This window comes from Harmonia axyridis, chromosome 4, assembly GCF_914767665.1.
Source record: "Harmonia axyridis chromosome 4, icHarAxyr1.1, whole genome shotgun sequence".
Classification (NCBI taxonomy): domain Eukaryota; kingdom Metazoa; phylum Arthropoda; class Insecta; order Coleoptera; family Coccinellidae; genus Harmonia; species Harmonia axyridis.
Window position 1 is genome coordinate 15,558,212 of NC_059504.1, and position 26,441 is coordinate 15,584,652.

The 26,441-nt window shown below is 37.0% G+C and overlaps 1 protein-coding gene across 15 annotated transcripts in view; it reads left to right on the forward strand.

Annotated features, from left to right (window-relative positions):
* The window catches only part of LOC123678182 (piezo-type mechanosensitive ion channel component), a 62,614-nt gene that overhangs the window by 31,223 nt on the left and 4,950 nt on the right, over positions 1–26,441 (forward strand). For 6 of the 15 annotated variants that reach the window (XM_045615052.1, XM_045615055.1, XM_045615059.1 and 3 more), the window contains 27 exons: positions 35–351; positions 1,246–1,539; positions 1,598–1,799; positions 1,858–2,125; positions 2,181–2,366; positions 4,112–4,443; positions 4,713–4,874; positions 6,649–6,705; positions 7,112–7,254; positions 8,246–8,368; positions 9,226–9,313; positions 9,432–9,613; positions 9,673–9,764; positions 10,617–10,718; positions 11,217–11,303; positions 12,068–12,338; positions 12,395–12,561; positions 14,684–14,821; positions 17,035–17,202; positions 17,270–17,446; positions 17,504–17,651; positions 18,115–18,332; positions 20,736–21,021; positions 22,399–22,646; positions 22,739–22,920; positions 24,294–24,572; positions 24,735–24,957. In XM_045615052.1, the coding sequence (XP_045471008.1) occupies positions 35–351; positions 1,246–1,539; positions 1,598–1,799; positions 1,858–2,125; positions 2,181–2,366; positions 4,112–4,443; positions 4,713–4,874; positions 6,649–6,705; positions 7,112–7,254; positions 8,246–8,368; positions 9,226–9,313; positions 9,432–9,613; positions 9,673–9,764; positions 10,617–10,718; positions 11,217–11,303; positions 12,068–12,338; positions 12,395–12,561; positions 14,684–14,821; positions 17,035–17,202; positions 17,270–17,446; positions 17,504–17,651; positions 18,115–18,332; positions 20,736–21,021; positions 22,399–22,646; positions 22,739–22,920; positions 24,294–24,572; positions 24,735–24,957 (5,140 nt within the window). Of the gene's footprint in view, positions 1–34; positions 352–1,245; positions 1,540–1,597; positions 1,800–1,857; positions 2,126–2,180; positions 2,367–4,111; positions 4,444–4,712; positions 4,875–6,648; positions 6,706–7,111; positions 7,255–8,245; positions 8,369–9,225; positions 9,314–9,431; positions 9,614–9,672; positions 9,765–10,616; positions 10,719–11,216; positions 11,304–12,067; positions 12,339–12,394; positions 12,562–14,683; positions 14,822–17,034; positions 17,203–17,269; positions 17,447–17,503; positions 17,652–18,114; positions 18,333–20,735; positions 21,022–22,398; positions 22,647–22,738; positions 22,921–24,293; positions 24,573–24,734; positions 24,958–25,140; positions 26,304–26,441 lie in introns of those variants that run through there. The other 9 variants (XM_045615057.1, XM_045615064.1, XM_045615058.1 and 6 more) reach the window with 9 other exon arrangements.

The following is a 26,441-nucleotide window of genomic DNA, read 5'->3' on the forward strand; positions in this document are numbered from 1 at the left end:
AAATTTAATTTCATTATGTACTTAAATTTCTCAGATACCTACCCCATCGAATCAAACAAACGAACAAAGATAATAAATGGTGTGCGCTATTATTGGAACTTGCTGTTTTTGTTCCTGGAGATACATATGGTGAAGTTGGTGCTACTGGTTGGAATCTTGGCGTGTATTGTCCAACCATGTGCTCTGGACCTAGCAGTGATCATTCTTCTGGTTATTGGTACCGTTGTTGGCAAGCGAGTTCAGCCTATTGCTATATATACTTGTTCCGTATTTTTTTCTATACTCTTGCTTGCGAGGATGGTCTACCAAATCAAATACTTCAAAGCTACACATTGGGAGGTTACCTGCTCGGTAAGTATTCTTTTTATTAGGGAAGACTTTCTTCGTGGAGGCTTAAGACTTAATCTATATATGAGGTGTGCAACTAAGTTCCTTCTGATAAAAATGCATGTTTATTGTGAAGAAATGGTTAGAAACGAATCATTCAAAATATCGTTCATTATTTGCTACAACTTTTTCCCAACTTCCTGGTATAGCTCGAATACCATTACGGTAAAAGTGTTCATCTTTTGAGGCTATCCACGAATCAAGCCAATTTTTGTTGTCTTCATATGATTGGAACTGCTGATGAGCTAGACTGCCATCGATTGGAACAAATAATAATCTGACGGCGCAATATCTGGGGAATACGGCGTTTCAAGATAGATTTTAACGGGTTTAGTAACTTGAGGCCGAACGTTGAACTGCTGTAGAATCACTTTATCGTGCCTCTGTTCGTATTGTGCTCGACTCAATCGCATCAATTGAAGTCTACATCTTCGAGAATGCTACTTCAGATATAACAATCAACGAAGTTTGAACCACTGGTAAGAGGAGGCGTTCGACAGGGTGACTTCTTTTTTAGAGCTCTCAATTCAGATTAGCCACAGTTCTCTTCAAATGAAAGAAAAATATCAACTTTTCCCGCAAATTATTTGGCACAAAATCAGACATATTCACACAACCAAAAGTATATAACGCCAAAACAAAATTACTAATGTGCCAAAAAAGTCTGAGCTTGGGTAATGACGTTTTGGATAGACTAGCATTTACTGCTGGATGCATCTATTAATAAACAAGAGGAAGTTAGTTGCTCACCATGAACTGTACACTCCATTACTGCAAGGTGTTTGTCCAAACTTTTGTTACGACGAATCCGGTCCTACTCACACCTCATCTAAACCTAAACCTTATTTCTATTCTTAGGAGGGTAACGATACCAACGAAACTGTGAACGATGCTGAATGGCTAGGATTCACTAAAGTAGGAAACGGCAAATCCTTGATGTACTTCATAAGATACGACATAATCTACATCATCGTAACGACACTGTGGACCACTGTTAAAATAAGACAGTTAAATCTCCGAAGGAGAATGGGCATTCCTCACGCGAAGGTAGAGGTTATGTTCCCCAGCATAACCCGAGCTGATGCCGATAAAAATTTGAGTAACTTCTGCAAATATATGATGAACTACGGCTTCTACAAATTTGGATTAGAGGTGATACAACATATGGACCTTTTTGAGTCATCAAATATAATATCGTTGTTTCCCTTAGGTGTGCCTTATTATGACAGTCGCTCTCATAGGGTTCAGGATGGACCTTTACGCACTCTTATACGCATTGTGGTTATGCGGACTATTCACTCTGAAGCGTGAAACACTTTCTAATATTTGGAACGTCTATATATCCTTTATAGCCATCTTAATTCCATTCCAATACTGTATGGTTGTCGGTCTTCCTCCATCACTTTGCATAGGTAAAGATTATTCTTCATTGGAAGGAAATCAACTAAAATTGTTTTATTTTATCCAAAGTGTTTCCTTGGGACACAAGCAGCGTGTTGCAAAAATTCCAAGAATGGGCATTCCTCATGGACTCTGTCAACCCATTACCGGCTAAAAAACTGATCTGCGACTATCTCCTACTACTCCTTGTATGTCGTCAAGCCATAGGATTCAAGAAAGAGGATCAGCAGAGGACGATGGGCCTTGTGTTCCCTGGTGGATCTAACGAGGTTATCATACAGCACTCTGAAGAGGATAACTTCGAAAATCCGGTTCCTGACTTCATCACTTACTGTCGGTAAGATATCTGAGTGAGAAACTGCTTCCGATGGTCTTCAATTTCATTTTTGCAGGTCCTACTTGGACGTTTTCAAAAGGGCAGTACTACTGAGCCTGCTCTGGATAACTTTAGCGGTGCTCTTCCTTGCTGGCACCAATCGCGTCAACATATTCTCCATAGGTTATCTGATAGGTGCTTTCGTGTTCCTTTGGCAAGGAACTGATTTGTACCTCTGGCCGATACCCAAGATCCTCAAGAGGTAAGAGATAAGAAGTTAAACTATCTTAAGATAACTTCGGAAGAATACTCATCCAGAACGATCCAGATATTCCTACTCCCATTTCTGGGTAGCTGAAGATCACCTTACCTACGTTACCTAATATTCACTTCACATGAGTACAGGATGGACAAATTTCGATGTTTTAGCACCACAACTTTTAAACCAGATGAGATAGACAAAATTTGATACCCCATTCTCGGTCTCTTTTTCTGAGAAACTAACAAGGGTAGTATTCATTTTTGGCCAACTTCTATGTTTTCGAGTTATAAGCGAAAATTGGAAAAATGGCGATATCGGAAAACTTTTATATCTCCGCTAATACTGATGATAGAGCTCTGAAATTAAAACATTATACAGTGGCGTGCTCGTATTTTCAAAAAAGTTTTAAATTACGAAGTTATGTTTTTTCAAATGGGAACACTAGATTTTTGTGCCATTTTCTGAAAGCTTAATTTTTCCTGATTTCAAAAATATATAACATCGTATGATTCGCATCAATATAAATAATAGAAAATGGCCAAAAACCTCTTTTCACCTGAGAGTCTCAATATTTCTATGGTTTCAACTGTTGATGAACACAGAAAAATTGAGCTTCTGTAACAAGAACAGTGTCCTTCCGTCTATCTATGCTTTTCACTTATTTCTACAAAATTCGAATCGATGTTTTATAAATTTTCTATCTAAAAATTGATTTGGAAATAACGGAGAAACCACAAGATCGAATTTTTCAATCGAAATAGTTGTATTGAGATGCATGTATCAGAAGATTATTTACAAAGGTCTCCAGAATCAATACGCACAAGTACCAATCTATTTTAAACAGCATATGAAACAATGGATATTTGATTGAACTCAACTTCAACAATTTAATTACGAAGGGACAAACGAGAAATAATATTTAACCTAATAATGACAACAATTGCACAATGCACAGTCGACACCTCTTTTCGATATTTCAATAGATGAATATTTGAAACTGAGTTCAAGCAATCTAGGAAACTTTTTCCAAGTTCGTTTATCTTTCCGAAACCATTTGTATAAAATAAATATGGATTCGAATTTTGTAGAAATAAGTGAAAAGCATAGAAATAATCAGATTGACGGAAGGACACTGCTCTAGTTATAGAAAGCTCAATTTTTCTGTGCTCATCAACAGTTGAAACCATAGAAATATTGAGACTCTTAAGTAAAAAAGGTTTTTGACTATTTTCTGTTATTTATTTTAATACGAATCATACGGTGTTATATATTTTTGAAATCAGGAAAAATCAAGCTTTCAGAAAATGGCACAAAAATATAGTGTTCCCATTTAAAAAAACATAACTTTGGGTCATAGCTTCGTAATTAAAAACTTTTTTGATAATACGAGCACGCCACTGAAATCTACGTGAAAAAGTGACTGTTTTAATTTCAGAGCTCTATCATCAGTATTAGCGGATATATAAATGTTTTTCGATATCGCCATTTTTCCAATTTTCGCTTATAACTCGAAAACAAAAGAAGTTGGCCAAAAATGAATACTACCTTTGTTAGTTTCTCAGAAAAAGAGACCGAGAATGGGGTATCAGATTTTGTCTATCTCATCTGGTTTAAAAGTTGTAGTGCTAAAACATCGAAATTTGCCCACCCTGTACATAAAAAGGTCGTTAGTAACTTTCTGATAATCTTAATAACGGTGGCTTTGATCGTGTACAAAGTTGTTGAATGCTATATTTCCACTACAGATGGAACTACCTGTTAGCCTACAATGTCTCGGTGATCACCATCAAAGCGGGTCTTCAGATTCTCGGTTGTCTCTTTATGGAGGAACTAACGGACAACGTTTGTTGGCCTGTTCAACTCTTCGCCATTGGGTGCGTCAACAAGTTCCAAGCCCATTCTGTGCTGGTGTCGGACGACTTGGACCCGAAATGTACCGTTCCCAGAGAGTACATAGGTTTGGTCTGGGACGGTCTCAGCTTTGCCTTCCTCATACTGCAAAGGAGGGTCTTCCACAGCTACAACTTCTTCCACATGATAGACGAGGCCAAAGCCAGCACTATCCTAGCCTCTAGAGGTAGGTTTGAAAGGGAGAAATGATGTTATTTTTTTGTTATTCAGATGATGCTATCACCCAGTTGCAGGAACGTTCATTAAAATTCGATGCAGCCTTAAAATTTAAATCCTCCATTGAACGACGTAGTTAGCCAATTTGCTCCTCTTCAATGAGAATTAAATTTTAATGACAGCATTAAATTTTAATGAACGTTCCTTCAACTGCGTGCATGCATTTCTGTTGATTATTTTCCATATTCTCAATTATTATATCATAATAATACCTCACAGGTGCGGAACTCATTGAGGAACTCAGGATGAAGCGTATGCAAGAACAAGAGGATAACGAAAGGAACGTCCTAGAGAAGATCAAATCTAAGATGGACAGGATCAAAGCTTCCCAGCAAAAAGTACATGGCGCCTCGTACAAAGATGCTACAACTCATTTCCAAGGTATATTTCAGTGTTGAAGTTTGAACAAATCTCCACATTAATAACAGTTTTTGGACGTTGAAGATGTCATCATACTGAAACATGGAATTATTCGATTTTTCGGTAGAGTATTTAAGAGAAAACAATTTGATTTTTTTGTACCGTAAGTGAAACCCATAAGAGATCAAACTTTTTCGATTTTATTCAATTGAATTGATTTGAAATGTGAAGAGAGAGCAGGTGCCTTCATCTCCACAATATCGTACTGAACTACGATTCCATGTTTCAAATTGTTTTTTGATAGTACCCGATTTGGTTTATACCGTCAATTTTTTCACAGGATAATTTACAATTTTATTTGAATACTTGTTTTTGTTCTTCGTCATTACTTTTTTGGATCAAGGTAGCGAATTTTTATTAGATCGGTCTCACGACTTCAATCTATCGATTTATCCCCCAAATAAACCTTTCAAATAGAAGATGGCAAGCCACCTTTGGCTAGATCATCTTCGATGTCTTCGGCAGATACCCAAACCACGCCTGCAGGCTACCATACCCCCATAGACGATGACGAGGAAGAAGAAGAGCTGGACGAGATTGCCCCACTTACCCCCCGAAGCTCCCTCATCCAACAGCAGGCTCCCCCCTCTCCTTATTCTGCCATTATGACGGTTTCATTAGAGGCCTACCTTGACCCGCAGGGTCTTTCTTTCAGCTCCCCCCCTATATCCGAACTCAACCCCAGACCCCCCTCTCCCGACGATAGCTTTCCTGTTTTCTCCCCTCCACCTTACGATGCTGCCCCCACTTACGCAGAGGCGGTGGAGGTACCTCGGATGATCGCCCACAGACAGAGCAGTTGTGGACCTCCTTGGACGCAAGGGAGCTATGTGACTTCAGGTCACAGCATGAGCTACTCCTCGAGGTCAGCGTTGAGTCACCAAGAATGTAATTTGGCCTCCTATACTGCCTGATTTAGATGAACTTATCTTCATGTTGATTTTGCGTGTAAACTGCTTCGTTTTGAATGATATCTATTTTGGTACTGTGAATATACACGTATATACAGCATCTTCACTGGACGTACTACAATAGGCAGAAATTAAGGGATGCTAGTTTCTCAATTTGAAGATTATTCTTCGGGAGTTGTTCTTCAATTTGGTAATCTCCAGCAACCGGCCTAATTAATTATTATTGTTTCTTATTATATTTCAATTTTAATGTATAATACACCAATTACTGTAGATCTCACTTTGCTGGGCAACAAGTAATGATATTGAATACTTCCTTAAATACTAAAGGAACATAAATTTAATTACTAGCAATGGAACAATAAAATGTTGATAAATTTTATGCTACTGAACAAGAGTCAATTTCTTCAAATGAAAACATAATAAGTTAATAAGTAAATGAACATTTCTATATTCATATATGTAATTGCAACAAAACACTCGCGTGATCACCCCAAAAAAAAAAAAAAATGAGGGCTATTAGAAATTGGCCTTAAGCATTTTCACTCCAAACTATTTCTAATTCTTTTTGATTTCTTAAGAGTTGTTAGTCATCTTTCTGTTTAGATGTGATTAATAATTTAAACTTAATTATTTTTAAAAGCAGTCTTCTTCGACACCAAGTTATATGGCAATCTGTCTCATTACTTTTTGTCCGGAGTATTAATTTCTTTTTATTTTTTTTTTCAACTTCAAACGATATTTATTATCCCTATGAGTTTTGCTTTATTGTAGGTCGTTTTTATTTTGTGAATAAAACAGTTGTTTTCACATTTTGCTTATAGAGCAATCTGGAGAAAGACCAATACGGAGAAGAAGAATTCCAGACACATACAAAGCTGGTAAAAATTTAAATATGCGTTGGTTTTGGTTTAAAAATGGCTTCATGGTGATTTTCATAATACTATCATGCAACGCTTGATCATAACCTTAAACAAGGTTAGGGGCACAACAGACCTAAAGGTCATGGTGCACGGTGTAACAATAGGTTATGTCTTTATCTTTCCAATTTAAAACACTAATTCTTATTCTTCTCTTCTATCGAAGTGAATCTTCTCATAAAAGGTTGTGCGAATATGGAAACTGAACGGATCTTCTGAAGATTTGTACATAATCTGTGTGAGCTTTAATGTGAGCGTATGCAAAACTTTACATTTTAACTAAATCACTATAAAATATGTCTATAACACCATCGATGTTTGGCTCATTCTTTTTCTTCCCATCGGTAACATAGTGTGTTTTTCACAGCTGTACGTTCTGGTGACTACTACATGTTCGACGACCTTCATGTGGAAGATCTAGATCCTTTAGAGGCCTTACCGAAGACAACTCTCTCAGACACAGTTGTCGATGAAGAAGAACCAGATGACGGACGGTACACTGTAGGAGAGGTATGTTCCGGCAAATTACCAAAAGCTTTTTGGCCTGAAATACAGAATGACCTCATTGGTGTTATTCTCAGCTCCATTTACACTCATCTATCAGCCCATATTTCAGAGAAGTATGCTCTAGTAGACAATCATCATTTTACTCGATCTGTCTTGGGAGGAGGTTTTGTTTCCATAGTTTATTCAATAATTAAACTTTCAGTTAGATAGTTGACTCCTAACACCGAAGTCAAAAATACACACATTTCTTTTTATACTTCTCAAATGTGGAAACAAAGCCTCACACATAGCCTGTCAAATTGTGATCAATTCATCATATGTGAATCTCAATTTTTTTTCATGTCAGTTGAATTGGTTCAAGTGTTCAATAAAAAATCGCTTCGTATGACTTACAATTTGACTGGCAACCGAGTATATTTTCTTATCATGCTTGAAATCATCAATGTTTAAGAGACAGGCATGTTTATTATAAAAATACATCATCGAATCCACCACAACAAAAATGACTACTTTTAAAATCTCCATCAACTTTTAAGTTTGTAGTATATTCGATGGTGTCTGGGGTATGTAGTTTTTTATGCTTGTTTGAGAGAGATTTTATCATCAAAGACATCCATAATGAAGGTATTTCCAACATAATTTTGCAGATTTAATTCTCATGGATTGAGATAAATAGTTTTGTACTATTTGAAGGAACCATTATATACTTAAGTTGAAATAACACTTTTATCCGAGAAAGTTTCATTTGCGTTTGCCTCCGCAATGTTGTCATCATCAGAAACCAAACCTGATGACAACATTAATAATATTGCTTATAACTGAAAATTCTTTGAAATATGATCAAAATTGGAGGCAAACTTTCGATGAAAAAAGTTTTAAAAAATAATTAAAATAACACAACAAACAAAATCACACGCATTAATGAAAATCCAAATATTTCTTGAGCTGAAAAGTGGCCCTTTGAGGAGGTGGAAGTAAACCTTATTTATTGTAGTTCTTGAGCACTGCAATGAAGTCTGACATTGGACAAACAGTACGCAGGGCTTCGTTGAATGCAGAACTAAGGAGGCAAAGATCAACATCTTTGAAATCGCGTTTGTCAGAGCCAGCTTCTAGAGTGAGTTACTAACATTGATTAAGAGTCGCTTCACTAAAATGCTCCGTTTCTTTTGCTCTTTTGTATCTTTCGTTTCCTGCATGTTTAATCTGTTGCTTGTTTCTTTCTAAACTGCTCTGGTGTTGCACAGTGGAATTAGTTATGCATTTTACTGTTTGTTGATGTTTATTTATCTTCATAGGCTATGAAAGGTGGTAACAAGTCTTGAGACTCCATTCTCAATATTGAAATGGATATTTAATAATGATGCCGCTGATTTTAACAGAAATGTGTGTCACGATCGTAAATAATGTTGCTTTTTTCGTGCTTCAAATTTCGTGACAGCTAAGAGAGTTTAGGAACAGCTCTTCTTCATTTTGAGCAGATGCTATACGATACATATTCATAGTGTCATCAATAAGTGGGATAATTGGCAATACTTTGGTATAACGCTTTGCCTAGTATAGGACTTGTGTCAGCATCCACAGATCTTTGTTTTCTACATGACTTCTTCACTTATAATCTTCCTCAGCTTAGGAAAATATACTTTCTCTCTTATCCTAAGAAATTTCTAAATAAAATTGCGAGGAACCTAGTTGATATGTTGAAGAACATCCCCTAGATCAATCATTATCAACATATTTTTGCAATAGAACTGAAAGATAGGCAAGATCAAGGGAAAACAACGTTGGTACTGAGTACACCAAGAATTCGTGTATTGTCTGCTTCAAATTTGTCCTGTCCAATATTGCTATTTAATTAATGTTCAAGCAGGAGTCTTAAGGCACTTCACAAACTTCGAAATAACGAACATTCTTCTTCTATGGCATTGTAACGTGAGTCGTAGGTATAGATTCTTAATTTCGTTCATTTTCAAGGTGGACGATCAAGGAAAGTCTGTGAAAATCCAGGAGGATCCTATTCCAAGCACCAGCCAAGATGGCATGAGTGAACTCATGGAACCCGGTAAGCTTAGACAGAAATCTTTTAACTTGCATCGAAATTTGTTTGGGCGTCATCAGTTTTTGGATGACCAAACGCACAAAAGCTTCCTATTCTCAATGCTTTTTTTCCTCTTTTCAAGATACGGAAGCAAAAACCACAGAAGACAAAAGAAGCTTGTGGGTCAAAATAAAGGATTTCTTCATTTTTCTTTACTATTTCCTGGATAGTATCATGATGAGCTGTACAAAATTCCTGAATAGCTACACGAAGGATTATCGTTATGTTATAAGGGTTTTAAGGAGAGAAAAGAAAAACCTGAAGGTAAGAAGAACATAGCTTTCTCGGTGTATCTTATATTAATTATTCTGTGTCTCCTATAGGAAACAACAAATTATTCCGTTGGTAGAAGAGTTGGGTCCAGTCAAGTTTGGGAACCTACAGGCTCATTCCACGAACTCATTGCCGTTCAAAGGTAGGTTTCGATCATTTATAGGCCAATCACATTTAAAAACAATTCAAAATTCTGATCATTCTTCTATTCTTAGAGAGGATGATCTTGAATCTTCTTATCTGCCTACTCCAGCAGTGGGTTCGGGATCATTTAGTCCATCAGATTCATACCGAAAATCCATAGAACTTAAAAGGTCTGTGACACTTCTGTGTCGGAATTTCTTCTTCTTCTTCCATAACCCTCTATCTACTGCAATCTGATCGACAGTGTTTTTATTGCATTAATACTTTCTTCTTATGCCTTTCTTTTTGGTGTCTATTAATTGTTATTTATTCTTTTTCATTTTTCTTCATTTCTGCACGATTTTACTTAAAAGTTCTTTGTCATGTTTGTGTAAACATGGTTTTGGTATAGCCAAAAATAATCTTTCATTTCTTCTAATATTTTTTTTATTCCTATTATAATATTTTTTTATTGTTTATCATGTCTACACTGTGCCATATTTTACTTTTCTGCTTTTTATTCATATATCTATCTATTATCAATGTTATTATGTTTGGTCTAGTTTACTCAACGATATATTTGAATATACTCAACCCTAGGTTTAAAGCAAGAATATTTTTGACATGGAAAGTTCCTTCAACGTAGGGAGGACTAATTAAATCTAGAGAATATATTGTGTTAGATTGTGTTTTGTGTGCATGTTTTGTTTACCATTAATTGTGTTTTTTGTGATAACTCAAAAAGAATTCACCATAAGAAATCCAATATCATCATAAAGGATAATAGGTGGTATACAAAAATGACTCAATGTAACTGATTTCCTCTACTTATTTATGAAATTATAATTCTGTTTTGAATGAACATATTCAGGTCAACTTCACTTCCACATCTGGATAGAAAGCAAACTTCAAGCTCTGACAGTGACACTAAAGCACTAGCATCTGACATACCCCAGTCGTCAGAATTGGGCAGGTATAATAAAAACAATTTAAGAAAGTCATAGAACCAAGCTGAAATTTCATTCATCATTCGAAAGCTGGGAAGCAGGCAAAGCTTAGCTAGATTGAAAATATTTCTGATAACGATAGGAAGAAAGCGGATAACTATTTTTATTTTTAAAGGGGAATTTCGAAAAGAGGGGAACTTTGTAAAAAATTCAACTCATGATATCCATATGGTCTGAAAAAAAAAACAATGGATAAAAACATAGTTTCTCTTTGTGAGAAGTAATAAAGATTGAATGGCATAACCTACTATACACAAATGACATAAGAAATGTCAAAAAATAAATCACAATGACATAAGAAACGTCAAAAAATAATACACAGTGTTGCCATTTGATTGAATTAATAATCCTATTAAGTATGTAGTTGATTCAAGTCTAGATTGAGACCTTTCTCTTGATTTTTTTGGGACCATATGAACATCATTGTGAATGACAAGTAGTGTAGTGGCTGTATGTTGCTCTAGGCGCAAGACAAGTGTGCTCACTGTACCGGAAATTCGAATACTAGCACCAAGTTTGGAACGTGGATTAGACTCACCATCGCTCAAAAGGTAATCGAGCACTCGTGGTTTAAGCTTCTGCATGGCTTCATTTTCGCTTAATTAGAGGCGAAAGTCCAGTGGATTAAGTTTTTTCCAAGCTCGTTTCTTGTAAATATTCATGATTTTTCGGACAATTCTTACGATATCTGAATCAGTAACACGTAAAACCCACACAAGGTATGTCCAGTGAAAGGAAGGAAGCATATGTTATGTAGGATGATATATTGCTAATCTTCATATTAGCTTTGTCAGATACAAATAATCCTGAATCTGAAAGACCATTTGATAAAAAAGAATGGAATTAAGGACTTCCAGCTAACCCGAGGACTGACTAATTCACTCCTGGCGATTTAATATTGTCATCTGAGTGAAAAATTACAGATCTTCTTGGATAAGCCGTCCATCAAGACAAAACAAGAATTGTGAATAATTCATAGGCATAAGTTCTCGTTAGTTCCACTGGACCGACAGTAATATCTCATTAACCATGGCAATATTCTACTAATTTGCTTACTCGTTAGTATAGGAAATTATTATTATTTTCAAACAAATAAAATCTAGGTACCTAAGTCTCTGCATGAAAATTTTCTAATTCACTCTCTTTCAACACAGTTTTTCCACAGGTTCCACCTCCACAGGATGCTCAGATAATCTAATATAACAAACTGACGTTCTCTATCTATTTTTTAACAATCCAATTTTAGCATGATTGTTCTTAGAGCGGACCTACCAATGCGAAAGAACCACAGCTAATACATGCGTATTATTTCCAGCAAATCCATATCCCTCTTCAAAATAATGGAAGAAGAAGAAGCGGAGATGTCTTCCTACGATCAACCTTCGATCCTGAGACTGTTGCTAGCAATATGGTACATCCTCACCAGTAAATCAGAGTTGATGTGCTATCTCACCATATTCTTGAACCAAATCAAGTCCGCTACATTCCTTTCGCTACCATTGCCTCTCATGGTGTTCCTGTGGGGTACCATGACGATTCCAAGGCCTACCAAGACGTTCTGGGTGACCATTATAGCGTACACGGAGGTGAGTCAGTTTCGTATATGATTTGATCCTGGTCACTCATGTGTTTTGTGTTTTAGGTCATTGTTCTCATCAAGTGCATGTTCCAATTCGATATCATACCGTGGAATAGGAAAGCAGACGTTGTATCTGATCCCCTATATCCTCCGAGAATAATTGGAATAGAAAGGAAATCCAACTATGCCCTATGGGACCTCTTGCTTCTCTTAGTTGTCTTTTTCCATAGGTGAGAATATTTTGTTGCAGATAAATAATGTCTCCAAATTCAAAATGTGATGAAAGATGCCACGTCACTCAATAAGTCTCGGACCTGGCGCACATATAGCACTGCCCATGCCATACCACTTTTTCTCGTTAGTAACAAGCTTCAAAAGATATGTGTCGAAATTTCAAAATATAGAGTTGAGTCCAAATTGAGATATTGTAAATTGAGTTACGCTGCTTGTGTTGATTGAAAACACTGTTTTTTATGGGAAAAATACTGTGCAGACAAAGCAATGGTTTTATAAGTATTGTTCAGACTCTGCTCCATCGACAACAGCAGCTAAAAGGTGGTATGCTGACTTAAAACCTGGTCGAATAACAATCATTGGGCAGTTGTTTACGTGGATATGTGACAATAGATGAAACATGGACTTATCACTACACACCTGAGTCAAAGCATAGTATGTATGAGGAATTCCTTATATAGGTTGTTTTTTTTTTCGAGGTATATAACTTTAAGTTGGCATTACTGTTCAAGATGGCGATTTAAAAGCTGTCAAGTGATTTATTCTCAGTTTGGTTTGGCAATTCATCATGAATAGACGCACGACTGAACAACGCTTGCAAATAGTGCAATTTCATTTCGAAAATAATGGTTCTTTGCGGAATACGTATCGCGCACTACGTCCATTAGCGATGAAGCGCACTTCTGGTTGAATGGCTACGTTAACAAAAAAAACTGCCGCATTTGGGGTGAAGCTAATCCCCAAGTGTATGTTGAAACACCGTTACATCCAGAAAAACTGACTGTTTGGTGTGCTTTATGGGCTGGTGGAATCATTGGTCCGTACTTCTTCAAAAACGATGATGGCCAGAACGTTACAGTCAATGGTGATTGGTATAGAGCTATGATTACTAACTTTTTCATTCCTGAATTGAACTACCATTATGTCCAGGAGCTGTGGTTTCAACAAAACGGCGCAACATGTCACACAGCTCGTGCCACAATCGATTCAATGAAAGACACGTTTGGTGACCGCCTAATTTCACGTTTTGGACCTGTGAATTGGCCTCCAAGATCTTGTGGTTTAACACCGCTGGACTACTTTCTGTGGGGCTATGTAAAGTCATTGGTCTATGCGGATAAGCCAAAAACCCTTGACTATTTGGAAGACAACATTCGCCGTGTTATTGCCGATATACGGCCACAAATGTTGGAAAAAGTCATCGAAAATTGGACGTCCAGATTGGACTACATCCGAGCCAGCCATGGCGGTCATATGCCAGAAATCATATTTAAAATGTAATGCCACAAGATTATCTTGCGGACAAATAAATTTCATGTCAATCGAATAATACATCGTTGTTTTATTGCAATTTAAAGTTCTATAGCTCTAAAAAAACACCCTTTACTATGGCCAAAGAGAGTGTCAGCTGAATGAAAGGCAGTTGGTGAAAATCGTCCAAAATCTAAAATATCAGCTGCCGAGGCCATGACTTTTGAAACATGCATGGTATATTGTTCATTGACTTCCTTGTCAAAAGTGAAACCATCAACAGTGAATACAATATAACGTTATTATTGATGCTCCTTGTCACTAATTGAGAAAAACCATGGGGAAATTGAACAAATTGCGCTGCCAACTGCTTGACCTAACTGTTTATTCTCCAAATCTGGCCTCTAGAAATTATTGGCTTTTTCAAACTTCAAAAGAATACTCCAGGGAATGAAATTTGGCTCTTATAAAGAATTGATTTCCTAGGTTGAAGCCTATTTCGAAAGCAAAGAGGAATCTATAGAAAAAGTATTGAAGAGTTAGAGTACCATTTCTTCTGTACCATTCTTGAATGTGTCTATATTGACGAGTACAGTCGAATTTTTAAGAAAAAAATGTGTTTTTACTGATAAGGCCAGGGACTTATTGAGTGAACATCAATAAAATTAAACAATTCGTCCATTTTTCCATCGCATGGAAATATAGCTTTTCTAAAACAACATTAGGTAACTCTAATTTAATTTTTGGCGTTTTGTTTTGGCAGCCCTTCGACTTTTTACAGTTCACTGACAGACTGTTTCTATGATATATCTGATAGATAAATAGTCCTAATCTTAATTTGATCAATCGTTATGTTTTCCCTTTTAGGTTTATGCTGAAATCGATGGGACTCTGGCAGTCAACGATTTCAGGTACTCAGAAAACAGAGGATGGATTCTATAGAATGGATGATGATGGCAATCTAATACTCATTGAAGATAAACATCATAGACCTAAAGCACTAAGGTACGAAAGTAGTTTTTATATTTTAACCAATTTAACAATTGGGAGTTTCTTGAAAGGAATTCCCTTTCAGAAGAAAACAAAGGATAATTCAGCTGAAATGTTATATTTTAAGATTGCTTTATTCGACTTGAAACGGTCTGCATACCTTCAAAGATTAAACTTTAAAAATTTGATAGTTCATTCTAGAAACGGATCCATCGCTGTACCGTTTCGTTCAATGATAGACTAACTGACAAAGAAACTGTAACACCCAGAAGAAGCGGTTTAAATTTTAATTTTTTTTTGTAAAACATATATGTGGGATCCGAATTCTTAACACCCAACTGAATGATACGACACTGACTGGATGATACGAAAACTACGCGATCGATCTTGAAACGGTGGACCATGCAGACTTATCGATATAGGGAGACGTAAGGGAAAGAGGTACTGAAGACGGAGACTGGAGTACGATACATACGAACGAGGGTGGTATTCGACGTTAGAACGAAAAATGTTAAATAATTCGACGTGAGAGATTAGAGTGATTAGACGCATAGAGTTAGACGTAAAATAGTAGACGCAGCGAGTTAGAGAATTTCGACGTTAGATATAGACAGATCTACTCGAATAATTAGACGAAAGTAAATAACTTCGATAGACGAAAGTTCAGTGGCTGTACATTCAATTGACGTTGAGTTTTGTACAAAGTGTAAATAAACGATAGTTAAGTACCGGCGGCCTTTATATAACCCCTAGACAATGATATAAAAACCCTACATATATAGTATAGCAAAGAGTAAATGATTGAATTTGGAGAATAAATCGTGAAGATTTTCTCATGTAAACAATTTTTGTTTCTTCAATATTGTACGTTTTTTACGAGTTTTTTAAATTTTACACAACAAACCAGCTGTTCGAGGAGATCTGAAGTCGATGTTCAGTTGTTGTTCAAATGCCTAGAGCACGTATACGCGGAATTTATCGCCAGCTAAGTGAATTTGAAAGAGGTCGAATCATTGGTCTACGGGAGGCGGGGTTGTCATTTCGAGAAATCGCTAGCTGTACGAACAGAATTCCAACTACTGTTATGAAAAGTTGTCAAGCGTGGTTTGATAATGCCCAAATTCAAAGCAGAGTAGGCACCGGACGTCGAAGGGGCACAAATAAAGTTCAAGATCGACGTCTTAGACTTATGGCCGTTAGAGACCGATTTGCGACAACTCGATCTTTGGCTGATGAGTAGTTAGGAGAACAAGGCCATCCTGTAACTGTCCGAACGGTTTACCGCCAGGTAAGGTCTTTTGGACAGCAGAATTAATGACCCCATCTTGTGTTACCTCTGACGGTTGTGTATCGCCAGCAACGATTACAGTAGTGCAGAGAACGTCAACATTGGAATGCGGAATGGCATCAGGTCATCTTTTGTGATGAATCTTGTTTCTCCTTGGGTGCACATGATGGCCGAAGAAAGCTTAGACGACGTCGAGGAGAAAGACGTGAACCTCAGTTTGATGTTGACCGTCATATACACCGGACAGTAGGCATTATGGTATGGGGTGCTATTGCACATGCAAGTAGGTCACCTTTAGTCTTTATTCGAGGTAACATGACAGCGCTGCGTTACCTTTAAGAAATAGTGGAGCCATATGTTCTCCCTTACCTTAACCGGCTCGAGAATCCAATATATCAGCAAGATAATCTCCGACCTCATGTTGCAAGAGTTTGTTTAAACTTTTTCGAAGCGACCCATGTGAATCTTTTGCCATGGCCGCCCAGATGCCCCGATCTTTTGCCCATAAAGCATAAGGGGACATCATGGGTAGAAGGCTTGGAAATTTACCCCAGCCCTCACGGACTTTGGCGGCCCTGAGACATGAAGTACAGATAGCTTGGGTTGGTATCCCTCAAGAAGAAATAGATCATCTAAATGCCGAGACTTGTTGGGGAGTGTATAGATAATCCCAATGGACAGGCACATTATTAACAAATGTATTTAAAAAAATCGTAAACCCTTCGTTTATTTCTCCAAATTTCAATCATTTACGTCTTGCTATAATACCTATGTTTCACCAAGAAAAAATTAAAATTTGAACAGCTCCTTCTGGGTGTTGCATTTTCTTTGTCAGTTAAGTATCTATCCACCGCAATTTCATAATACCCCTTCGAAACTTGATTGTCCCCTTCCCAGTGACTTGTCCTTAGCCCAATCATCCTCTCCCATTCCTTTTTAGACTAAAAGAACTCGAGAAAGAACCTCCACCACCGCTCCCAGAACCGGAAGAGAAGGATCCTGAGACAGGATCACATCACGAGCCACCCCATAAGAAAAAAACCCGCCTCAACAAACTGTTTCGTAGCTTGCAATTGACGCATTTCATATCGCCTTCTGTAATGTTCGGGTAAACCGTCACTTCGAAGATTTGATGTGGTTTCCGCAATCCAATACAATATTTCTCGAAATTCCAGCTTGAACCGTTCGGGAGAAGAAGAAGAGACAATAATCGACGATGGCTCCGCACCGGCCAGCATCAGAAGACACGAAGCCGATGACGAACTGCCCGAAGGAGATTTGAACAGTCTGGTGAAGATCACTTCGAGCAGAGTAGACGCCGAAGATAAGTTTCCGGAATCTCTGAAACTAGCGTAAGTTTTGTGTAGAATCTAAATTACCCGGATTTATATTCGATGTTTTTTTTACAGGCTGATGAAATACACGGAAACCTTCAAGTTGTTTTTCTCTCAGTTGATTCAGCCAACCTCGAGGGTTTCTGCAGATGTTTACTCATACATGTTCCTATGTGATTTCTTCAACTTCTTCGTTCTTCTATTGGGTTACACTTCGTTCGGGGTGAGTTCTTTTTATTTGGTTCGTACTAAATTTATTTTATTCATTCAAACTATGCTTGTGCGTTTGTCTTTCGTGCATAACTTTATTATTCATCTGATAGTCATGAAACTTTGGGAAGATGTTGACTAAAACCCTCCGAAAGTTTCTGGTCTAATTATACGCTAGTTACGCACAGGTAGTTAATTTTAGAATTAAAAACCTCTGTAACTCACCATGTTTATTTATGTTGAATAAACATTATTATTATTATTATATTATTATAATATTGAGTTTTTGAAGATTTACGAGAAGAAATCTTGAAGCGCAGCCTTGTATTGAATGAGATCCCTGAAAAATGTTTCTCATACCAAAATAATCGAGTTTCGATAAAAATGGAAAGTGTTTGTCCTCAATGAACAATAGTGATATCTTCAATGGAAATTCATGTGTCCATTTTTTTATTATATTTCGTTATTTTTTTCAGACAAACCAAGGAGAAGGTGGAGGTGTTACCACCTACCTGGAAGACAACAAAATCCCTGTTCTGTTCCTCCTTATGTTAATCATTCAGTTCATGTTGATAATCATCGATAGAGGAATATATCTAAGGAAAAATCTGATCGCCAAAATCATGTTCCAATATTTCCTCATAATATTCTTACACATATGGCTGTTTGTTCTTTATCCAACCATAACAGAAAGGTAATATATTCGTGGCTATCACTTCACTCAATAAGTTAAGGGCCTGCCATACAGGAAAAAAAGGTCCTCAAAAAAATATCTTACACCAAGACTCCTTGTGACAAATCGAAAAAAGCTGTCAAATTCATAGAATTGCACATCCAACTGTACGACCAACCAACTTATTCTCTAGATCTGGTACTCAATGATTACTAGCATTTTTCAGAACTCAAAAGAATCCTCCAGGGAATGAAATTTGGATCTAGCGATTGCCGAGATTGAAGCCTATTTCGAAAACAAAACAAATCTTTCTACAGAAAAGGTTTTGAAAAGTTAGAGGAACGTTGGAATATATTTATCTCTCTCGGAGAGATGACAATGCTGACGAATGAAGTCGAATTCTTAAGAAAAAAATTTACTGGTCAGGTCCGGGAGTTATTGAGTGAAGTCTTACAATGTTTAATAAATAATAATAACAGCGTTACGGCTACAATTGTCGTAGGCATCTTCTGGGATTTCTAGTTCGTAGGACGTCACTATATTACTTTGAATTGATGTTGGTGGTCCTGATACCTTCTCCAATAGGTGAAGTGGGAATAATAATAATAAATAATCTTTATTTCAAAACAATTCAAGTTACAAAAAAGAAGAGAAATGAAACATTGTCAAAAAAGAAATGTGGTTCTTAATCATCCAAAAAATTCTTCCATACTATATGGTTCCATATTCAATAATAAATTAAAAACTTTTTTTTTTTGAAAGGTTTAAGTAGATCAATCTTTTGTATATCCTTAGGTAATTTATTGAGAAACTTTAAACAGCGGTACTCTGCTTGCTTTTGAGTTGTTGAAAGGCTATGTTTTGGTAAATTGTATGATAGTGTTCTTGTGTCATAATTTTTCTTGAGATTCAGATATGGAGAAAATATATCTTAATGTTTATGAAAAAATATTAAACATTCTTGAATATACAATGCATAAAGTGTTAAAATGCCGTTCTTTTTGAAATATCCTTTACATGATTCTCTGAATGATAATTTTTCTATAATTCTTATAGCTTTTTTCTGTAGTATAAACAAAGGCTGAATGTTTCCCGAACCATAGAAAATAACACCAAATCTCAATTTTTGACTCTATAGTAGCATGATAGACAGTCTTTATAATTTTTTTACTCAGATATTTGGCAACTACTCTCAAAGCATAAATGGATATACCTATTTTATTACTCAGATGTTCTATGTGTTGTTTCCAGTTCAGTTCCTCATCGATGTGGACGCCCAAGAATCTAGTGGCCTCTGAAACCTTATATTTGCGGCAATTCAGAGTTACATGTTGAGGAACTTCTAAGTTGGAATTTGGAGGATGGAATACGATCAAGTTGGTTTTGTCCTTGTTCATGACCATGTTGTTATGAGCAAACCAAGTTTCGGTATATTTCAGTACCTCTTCAACCAATTTCTTGAGATCTGGCCACAGAGACTCTATAACCAGCAGATTCTTATCATCAACATAGTTCTCAAAGTTCACTCTATCCTCACTCCAATTAAGGTTCAATGGGTAATCATTAACATACACTATGAAGAGGAGGGGACCGGCTATGCTTCGTTGTGGCACTCCAAGCTTCAGTTCTTCTGTTTCTGATATTATTGGAATAGGTGGTCATCCCCTCTATTTCTGGCAGATTTAGTTCGAGAGCTATCTATTGCGCTATGAACGATTGATGTATCGTCTCTCATATTGATGTTTTTCGATAGCAGCTCGAAAACACATCAATGGTTAATAGAATTTGATTAACAGCAACCGAACTGGACCAGTCAGATCCCCACCTCATCGATATGATGTTGTGGGTTGTGGTCCTTATACTGTGATTAAAGTAGTTCACTGCCGAGGACAAATTAGGGGAATAAAAGAACGGAATAAAAACACTTATTCAATTTATTTCCAACCCACTAAAAATGTGTGAAAAAGATGAAATTTGGATCTAATCGTTTTTAAAGGGTCGCTGGACACTTGGGTCGTTGCGGCTCGGTCGCAGGTACTTTTTCGCTGGTCTCGGGAACAGATGTGAAAATCTTTACTCTTCTCGTTGTCGGTGCAAGTGTTGCACATATGTTGTAGATGTAGTTTCTCGTAGACTGGTCTGAACTCCATTGAATTATTCGCCCTGAAATGCCGATTTTTATAGGCATTCAGGCCATTTTCCATTCGGGGTATGACTTTGATCATTCCAAGTTTTCACACCGAGTTCTCGAATATTTTTGAGGGGATCGATAGATTCCCTACAGTGTAAATACCATCAGTTCGGTGTATTCCAGAAGGTCTAGAAACCTCTGAAGGTGCCCACCGCAGTTATAGGCGGAACATCAGATGAAACACCTAAACTTATCGAACCATAAAAGGCTTTAACATCTCATTTTCTCTACAGATCTTTCAATTCGGTTCTACCTCCGCAACTGTACTACATCGTTAAGTGTTTCTACCTCCTGCTATCCGCTTACCAGATCCGATGCGGATATCCGACAAGAATTCTTGGAAATTTCCTCTGCAAAGGTTACAATTATGTGAACATGTTCCTGTTCAAGGCTTTCTTGGCTGTGCCTTTCTTATTCGAACTGAGAACCGTCATGGATTGGATGTGGACTGATACATCGATGACTGTCTTCGACTGGATCAAGATGGAAGATATTTTCGCGCATATTTTCCAACTGAAGGTAAGAACACAGCAAACTTCACACTATGTTCATAAGTTTACCATTATTGAAGAAAAAAGACTTACAGAATGAAAAAAATCTCAGAGGATCTTAGATTCGAACCCATGTGTCTTTGTCAGCTACCACTCAACATATGTTTTTTCAAGAGACAGACATATTGTTAGAATGAATTTTTTATTTTAATCTGGTAGATAATTCCTTGGTATTTAATGGCGGCTACGAGATACATAGTCATTTCAATCAGTCCAGTTTTTCACTACTTTTTCCAATAAATCTGGCCATATGGCAACAAGGGTGGCTTGTATTGGCTGCCGATGCTTCAAGTGTTGCTGGTTTGTCTGCATAAACCAATGACTTAACATAGCCCCATGAAAAGTAATCCAGAAGCGTTAAATCACTAGAATGAGGGGGCCAGGTAACAGGGCCACTTCTGGAAATAAAGTTGTCACCAAATTGATTTTGCAATAAATTTATGGTTGAGCAAGTTTGTTAGAACTAAATGTCATCGATGTTCAGCTGATTAATTTTTGTAAACGAAAAATCAGTAAGCATGGCTCGATAGCGCTCGCCATCCACCGTAACTGTAGCTCCTCATTTCGAAAGAAGGACTGATGATGCTACCAGCTTGTAAACCGCAATAAAAAGTCCATGTTAATGGATGAAATGATGATTCGTTAATGGCTTGAGTATTGTCTTGGCCCCATATATGGCAATTTTGCTCATTGACGAAACCATTGACCCAAAAATGAGCTTCATCACTAAACACAATTTTTTGGTAAATATACTCATCTTTCAAATAAGCCCCACTTAGCATAAAAATGCTAAGTGAACGATGGTCATTTAGCTTCAATTCTTGTACTAACTGTATTTATAGTCACGATCTTTTCCACGTAGTCGAAGGACAAAGGCCAACAAGTTGAGAATGGCGACGTATGAATATTTCCGCGTCTTTTCCAACACTTCGCTCTACAGCAGCAATATACTCTTCAGTACGCACATTCTTTGTCTTGTTGATGGTTTTGAATCAAGAAAAGTAAAATTAGTGCGAATCAAAAACGATCAATAACTGCACGAATTTCTTGTTCACTAGGCAGATTATATTGACCGTAAAATGGACGAAGTGCTCTAAACACAGAACAGCTTTATTGTTTTAAGTAAATTTCCACAATTTGGAAGTTAAACAAGTCATGATAAATTGTCAAAACTCACCGAACAAAAATGTCAATATAGTTTGACCTTCTCAACTGTCAAACCATAGACAACAACCATCGAAACTTCTCATGCGGCTAAAAAAAAACTCCCGTTATTCAAAAATTTATAATTCGGAAACTATTGGGGCTAGGACTCATCAATGAAGATGTTGTATGAATTTTTCAGTGCCAAAGATATGTGGAAGCAGAGTATCCCCAGCCTCGGGGAGAAAAGAAGAAGAGTTTCGTCAAATACTTCATGGGAGGTGCAATTTTATTGATAATAATCGGCATAATATGGTTCCCTCTTGTATTCTTCTCCCTTGGTAACGCTGTCGGCAAACCGAACATTCCATTTGACGTAACTCTCGACCTGAGGATTGGTCCCTACGATCCTGTCTTCCAGATGTCGGCACAAGACAACAACATATTCCAGTAAGTAGAGCCTGTTACTATTTTATAAAGACTATATGGTAGGATCACGCGCTAGAATGGATTTAAGGTGTTATTGAAACAATTTCTTTCAGGTTAAACAAGAAACAATATGATGAGATGCTGGACGTCTATGGATCAAACAAACCTGCCCTGACGTTCATAACAAATTATGAAGCATACGATGTAGCGGCGATCAAACTGAGCACCGATTCTGCTAACGTGTGGACGATTTCACCACCAGATCGTTTGAGGATGATCGCTGAAGTTAACTCTAGTGAGTGTCTAGTATTAAAACTTGGATATGAGGGAGAAATTCTATGTATAGAACTAAGCAGAGTTTTTATAATTTTCTAACAATCAATTAGGTACATCTCATCATGGGGAAAGTAAGCACCAATAAAAATTTCACAACTGTGCATGCACCTCAATCAAGGAAAACGAAGAGAAGAAGGGACACCTTCATGTAGTGAAAGAAAATACACATAGTTATAAGAAAAAAGTTTCGAGAAAAACAGAAAACTGAAAGAAAAATACCCTAAAATACTTCGGCAAAGTCTTCCAGGGATGAATCACTCCAAAAAGATCATTCGGAACTTTAATACTGCAAGCATCTGGATCTCAGAAAGAGCATGCTGCACATCTTGTGGCTCCTTTTCAGAGCATAAATGGGGGCACAATAGACCTTAAGGTCCCGATGCAATGTAACACAACAAAATACTTTGGAAGAGAAATTTGTAATCTTCATGAACCATCTCAGATACTGAAGTTCACTAGAACTTCGACTGATCTGAAAGTCGAGCTGTAGATGGTGAAGTGATGAGAAAAGCTCTAATGAGGGACACAATTAACCTTAAGATCGTAGTGCAATGTTTAAAAAATGTTTTGGGCGAGAAATATTCAACCTTCTTGGAGTCATCCCAAATACTGGGAATCATCAGAATCTCAACTGAACTGGAAGTCAAGCTGTAGATGGTGCAGAGGTAAGAAAGGGAGTTCACATTCCCAGATCTCAAAAGAATACCATCAAATGGTACAGAGATAACTCTGAAATCTAGGACTGGCTCTGGAGTATTCAAGACTGGAACCAAATGATCATTATCTGTAGGCCACTGTCCAAGTGTCTTTCAAGCAGAGCTTTCGTACTTTTTGTGGTATAGGCAAATAAATCTACAAGAAGAGATTCAGGAGAAGGAAAAAACCGAAAAAGAAACACTCTGGCGGAATTTTCCTGGGTTGGGTCATTCCAAAGAAACTTTGATAATGCAAGATCTAAGAAGTATCTGGATCTTAGCAGAAATATACTACACCTCCTCACTGGATTCCTAACCACTTGCCGCCTTAGAAAGGATCTCATGAGAATGAGTCTAGCAGAAAATAACGAGTGCAAGTTCTGCGGGTAGGAGGAAGAAACTCCGAATCACCTAGTGACGAAATGCTTTGGACAAAAGACAAAATGGCGAGAACAGCTATGATGTGGGGCACAATAGACCATAAGGTCTTGGTCTTGGTGCAGCAAGTGATCAGTGATCAATTAAATAAATCATCTCAAGAAATGAACGCTTAAAAAACTTGACTCTTCATGATATTCAAGTTAACCATCACATAATCCATTTGAAATTACCTCAAAATATGTATTTGAATTTTCAGATTATTCAATCACCGTCAGAATGAACTATAAAGTGTCTCATAGAACGAGCAAATCAGAAGATTCCGGCATACTCAGCAACTTCGTACAGGTCTCCATACCACCTTTTCTAGCCAACGGAGATCGAAATCCTGCTAGGGAGCATCTGTCCGAGATGCTGACCACGGAAAAGAATACCAGCCTTCCAGTCTTACTGACAGAGATCCTACCCAAATTCCTCAAAGTCACCAACAACGGGGTGGTGAAGCCAGTTGGTAATCTTATGGAGCACATCGGTGAAGGTGAGTTGCCTTCAAGGTTCCAATTGCAAATGAAACCAGTGTTTTATTTGATGCGAGGAATCTATAGTTGAATTTAATGTAAAACTTTAAGGTTTGTAGGCATCTAAATTAGCGGAAGATCTTACAAGAGCATTATAAATCTGAATGATTTCTGTTTTTCAGAGGATAATGCAAATCTGTTCCGAAATGCCACTTTGATCTTACATCATGCAATAACGGAAGGGCCTCAAGGTGATTGGTGGAAATTCAGTGAGGATTGCAATGATATCAATTCTAGACGCTACCTGTCAAAGTTACCGTTCAGCGACGATTGTAAAAATATAGTACTTTACACCTTCAATGATAAAATATTCCCCGCCAGTCTTAGCATTATCACAGGAGGAGGGTAAGTAAAGCAGACAATTTTTTTAATATTGTATAATATTCTTAATTAATTATGCTTTGAGATATATGCGATAAACCCCCCCTGCGTTAAACTACCCTTATATCTCCTTTCTCCTCTACATCCTGTCCTGACAACTTATGACTTCATTCACTTATCTTTGGACGCCTTCCTGTCAATTTTCAGCATCATCGGTCTCTACACCACCTTTGTCCTCTTGATATTCCACTACATTAGGGGCGTCTTCATGGGACAATGCTTCAAAATCATGTACGAGGATCTGCCTTACATAGACCGCATACTCCAACTGCTCTACGACATCTATCTTGTAAGGGAATCGAACGAGTTTGTCTTGGAGGAAGATCTTTTCGCCAAACTGATCTTCCTCTTCCGGTCGCCGGAAACACTCATCAAATGGACGCGGCCAGTAGAAGAAGGCAACCCGGAAGATGAAGAGAATGAATAGATTCCCAAAGAGTTTTTTTATCACACTTTCCAAAGTTCTTCCTTCTAACGTTTTAAAGTACCACAAAGAAGTACGAGTATGACATATCTATATTTGATGATGGGACAGGGTGAATTCAACTTCAGTTCAGCCTTTTTAAAGCCTTTACCAATCTATACATAGTGTATTTCGTCCTAATTGTTAAATCTTTATTTTACCATAATTTCTGGTACCTACACTGATTGCAATGGTCGAATGTAAGTTCAGTTCTTCTTTAAGATAGTAAATACTGTGTATTCCTATGGTAACAGGAGCCTAGTCATATTTTTATAAGTAGGTTTATAGATTTTGAGATATTCTGCATATTATAGGAGATGATTTTTATACAAGAAAATTATTCTACATTTATCTGATCGTTAGTGAAGTGGAACTGTAAAATTTAACTTCGTTTTATTTTTTTACTGGCTCTCTTTATTTTAATTTCCTATTTATGTCCGATTCATTCCATCTGTATTGAATTATTAAAAAAAGTATATTCATTATTTTAATTTCAATAATTCATTCCTTTGTTCTTCATTACTTAATTTTACATCTCGTTTAAGTTGATGGAGCTGCTACCTACGCGATGTTTTACTCGTTGAATTTTTTAAATTTGTTATTTCTTTATTATACATTGAGAAAAGTATGGATTATTATGGTGCTTATCACATTTTCTTCGCGATCATGCCTTACTTTTGGGGATTCAAATATATTGTGATTTTTATTGGTAGAGTTTCACCATTTGCAAAAAATAGTTTTGCATATTATGCACGTGAAAATATTTTGCCGAAGATTTAATATATTTTTAAAAGATGTTGTCTCAATGTGTATTTATATCCAATAAAATTTTTGTACAAACGATCAAGAACTTTTGTCTCATTACCTTTTCTGTCCACCAGTCCACCCACTGTTACTCTATTCTATTTCTTATATATTTCTAACTCTATTCCTATTCTTTGATTGAACAAGATCAAAAATTTAGTAAACCCAAACTCATGTATAA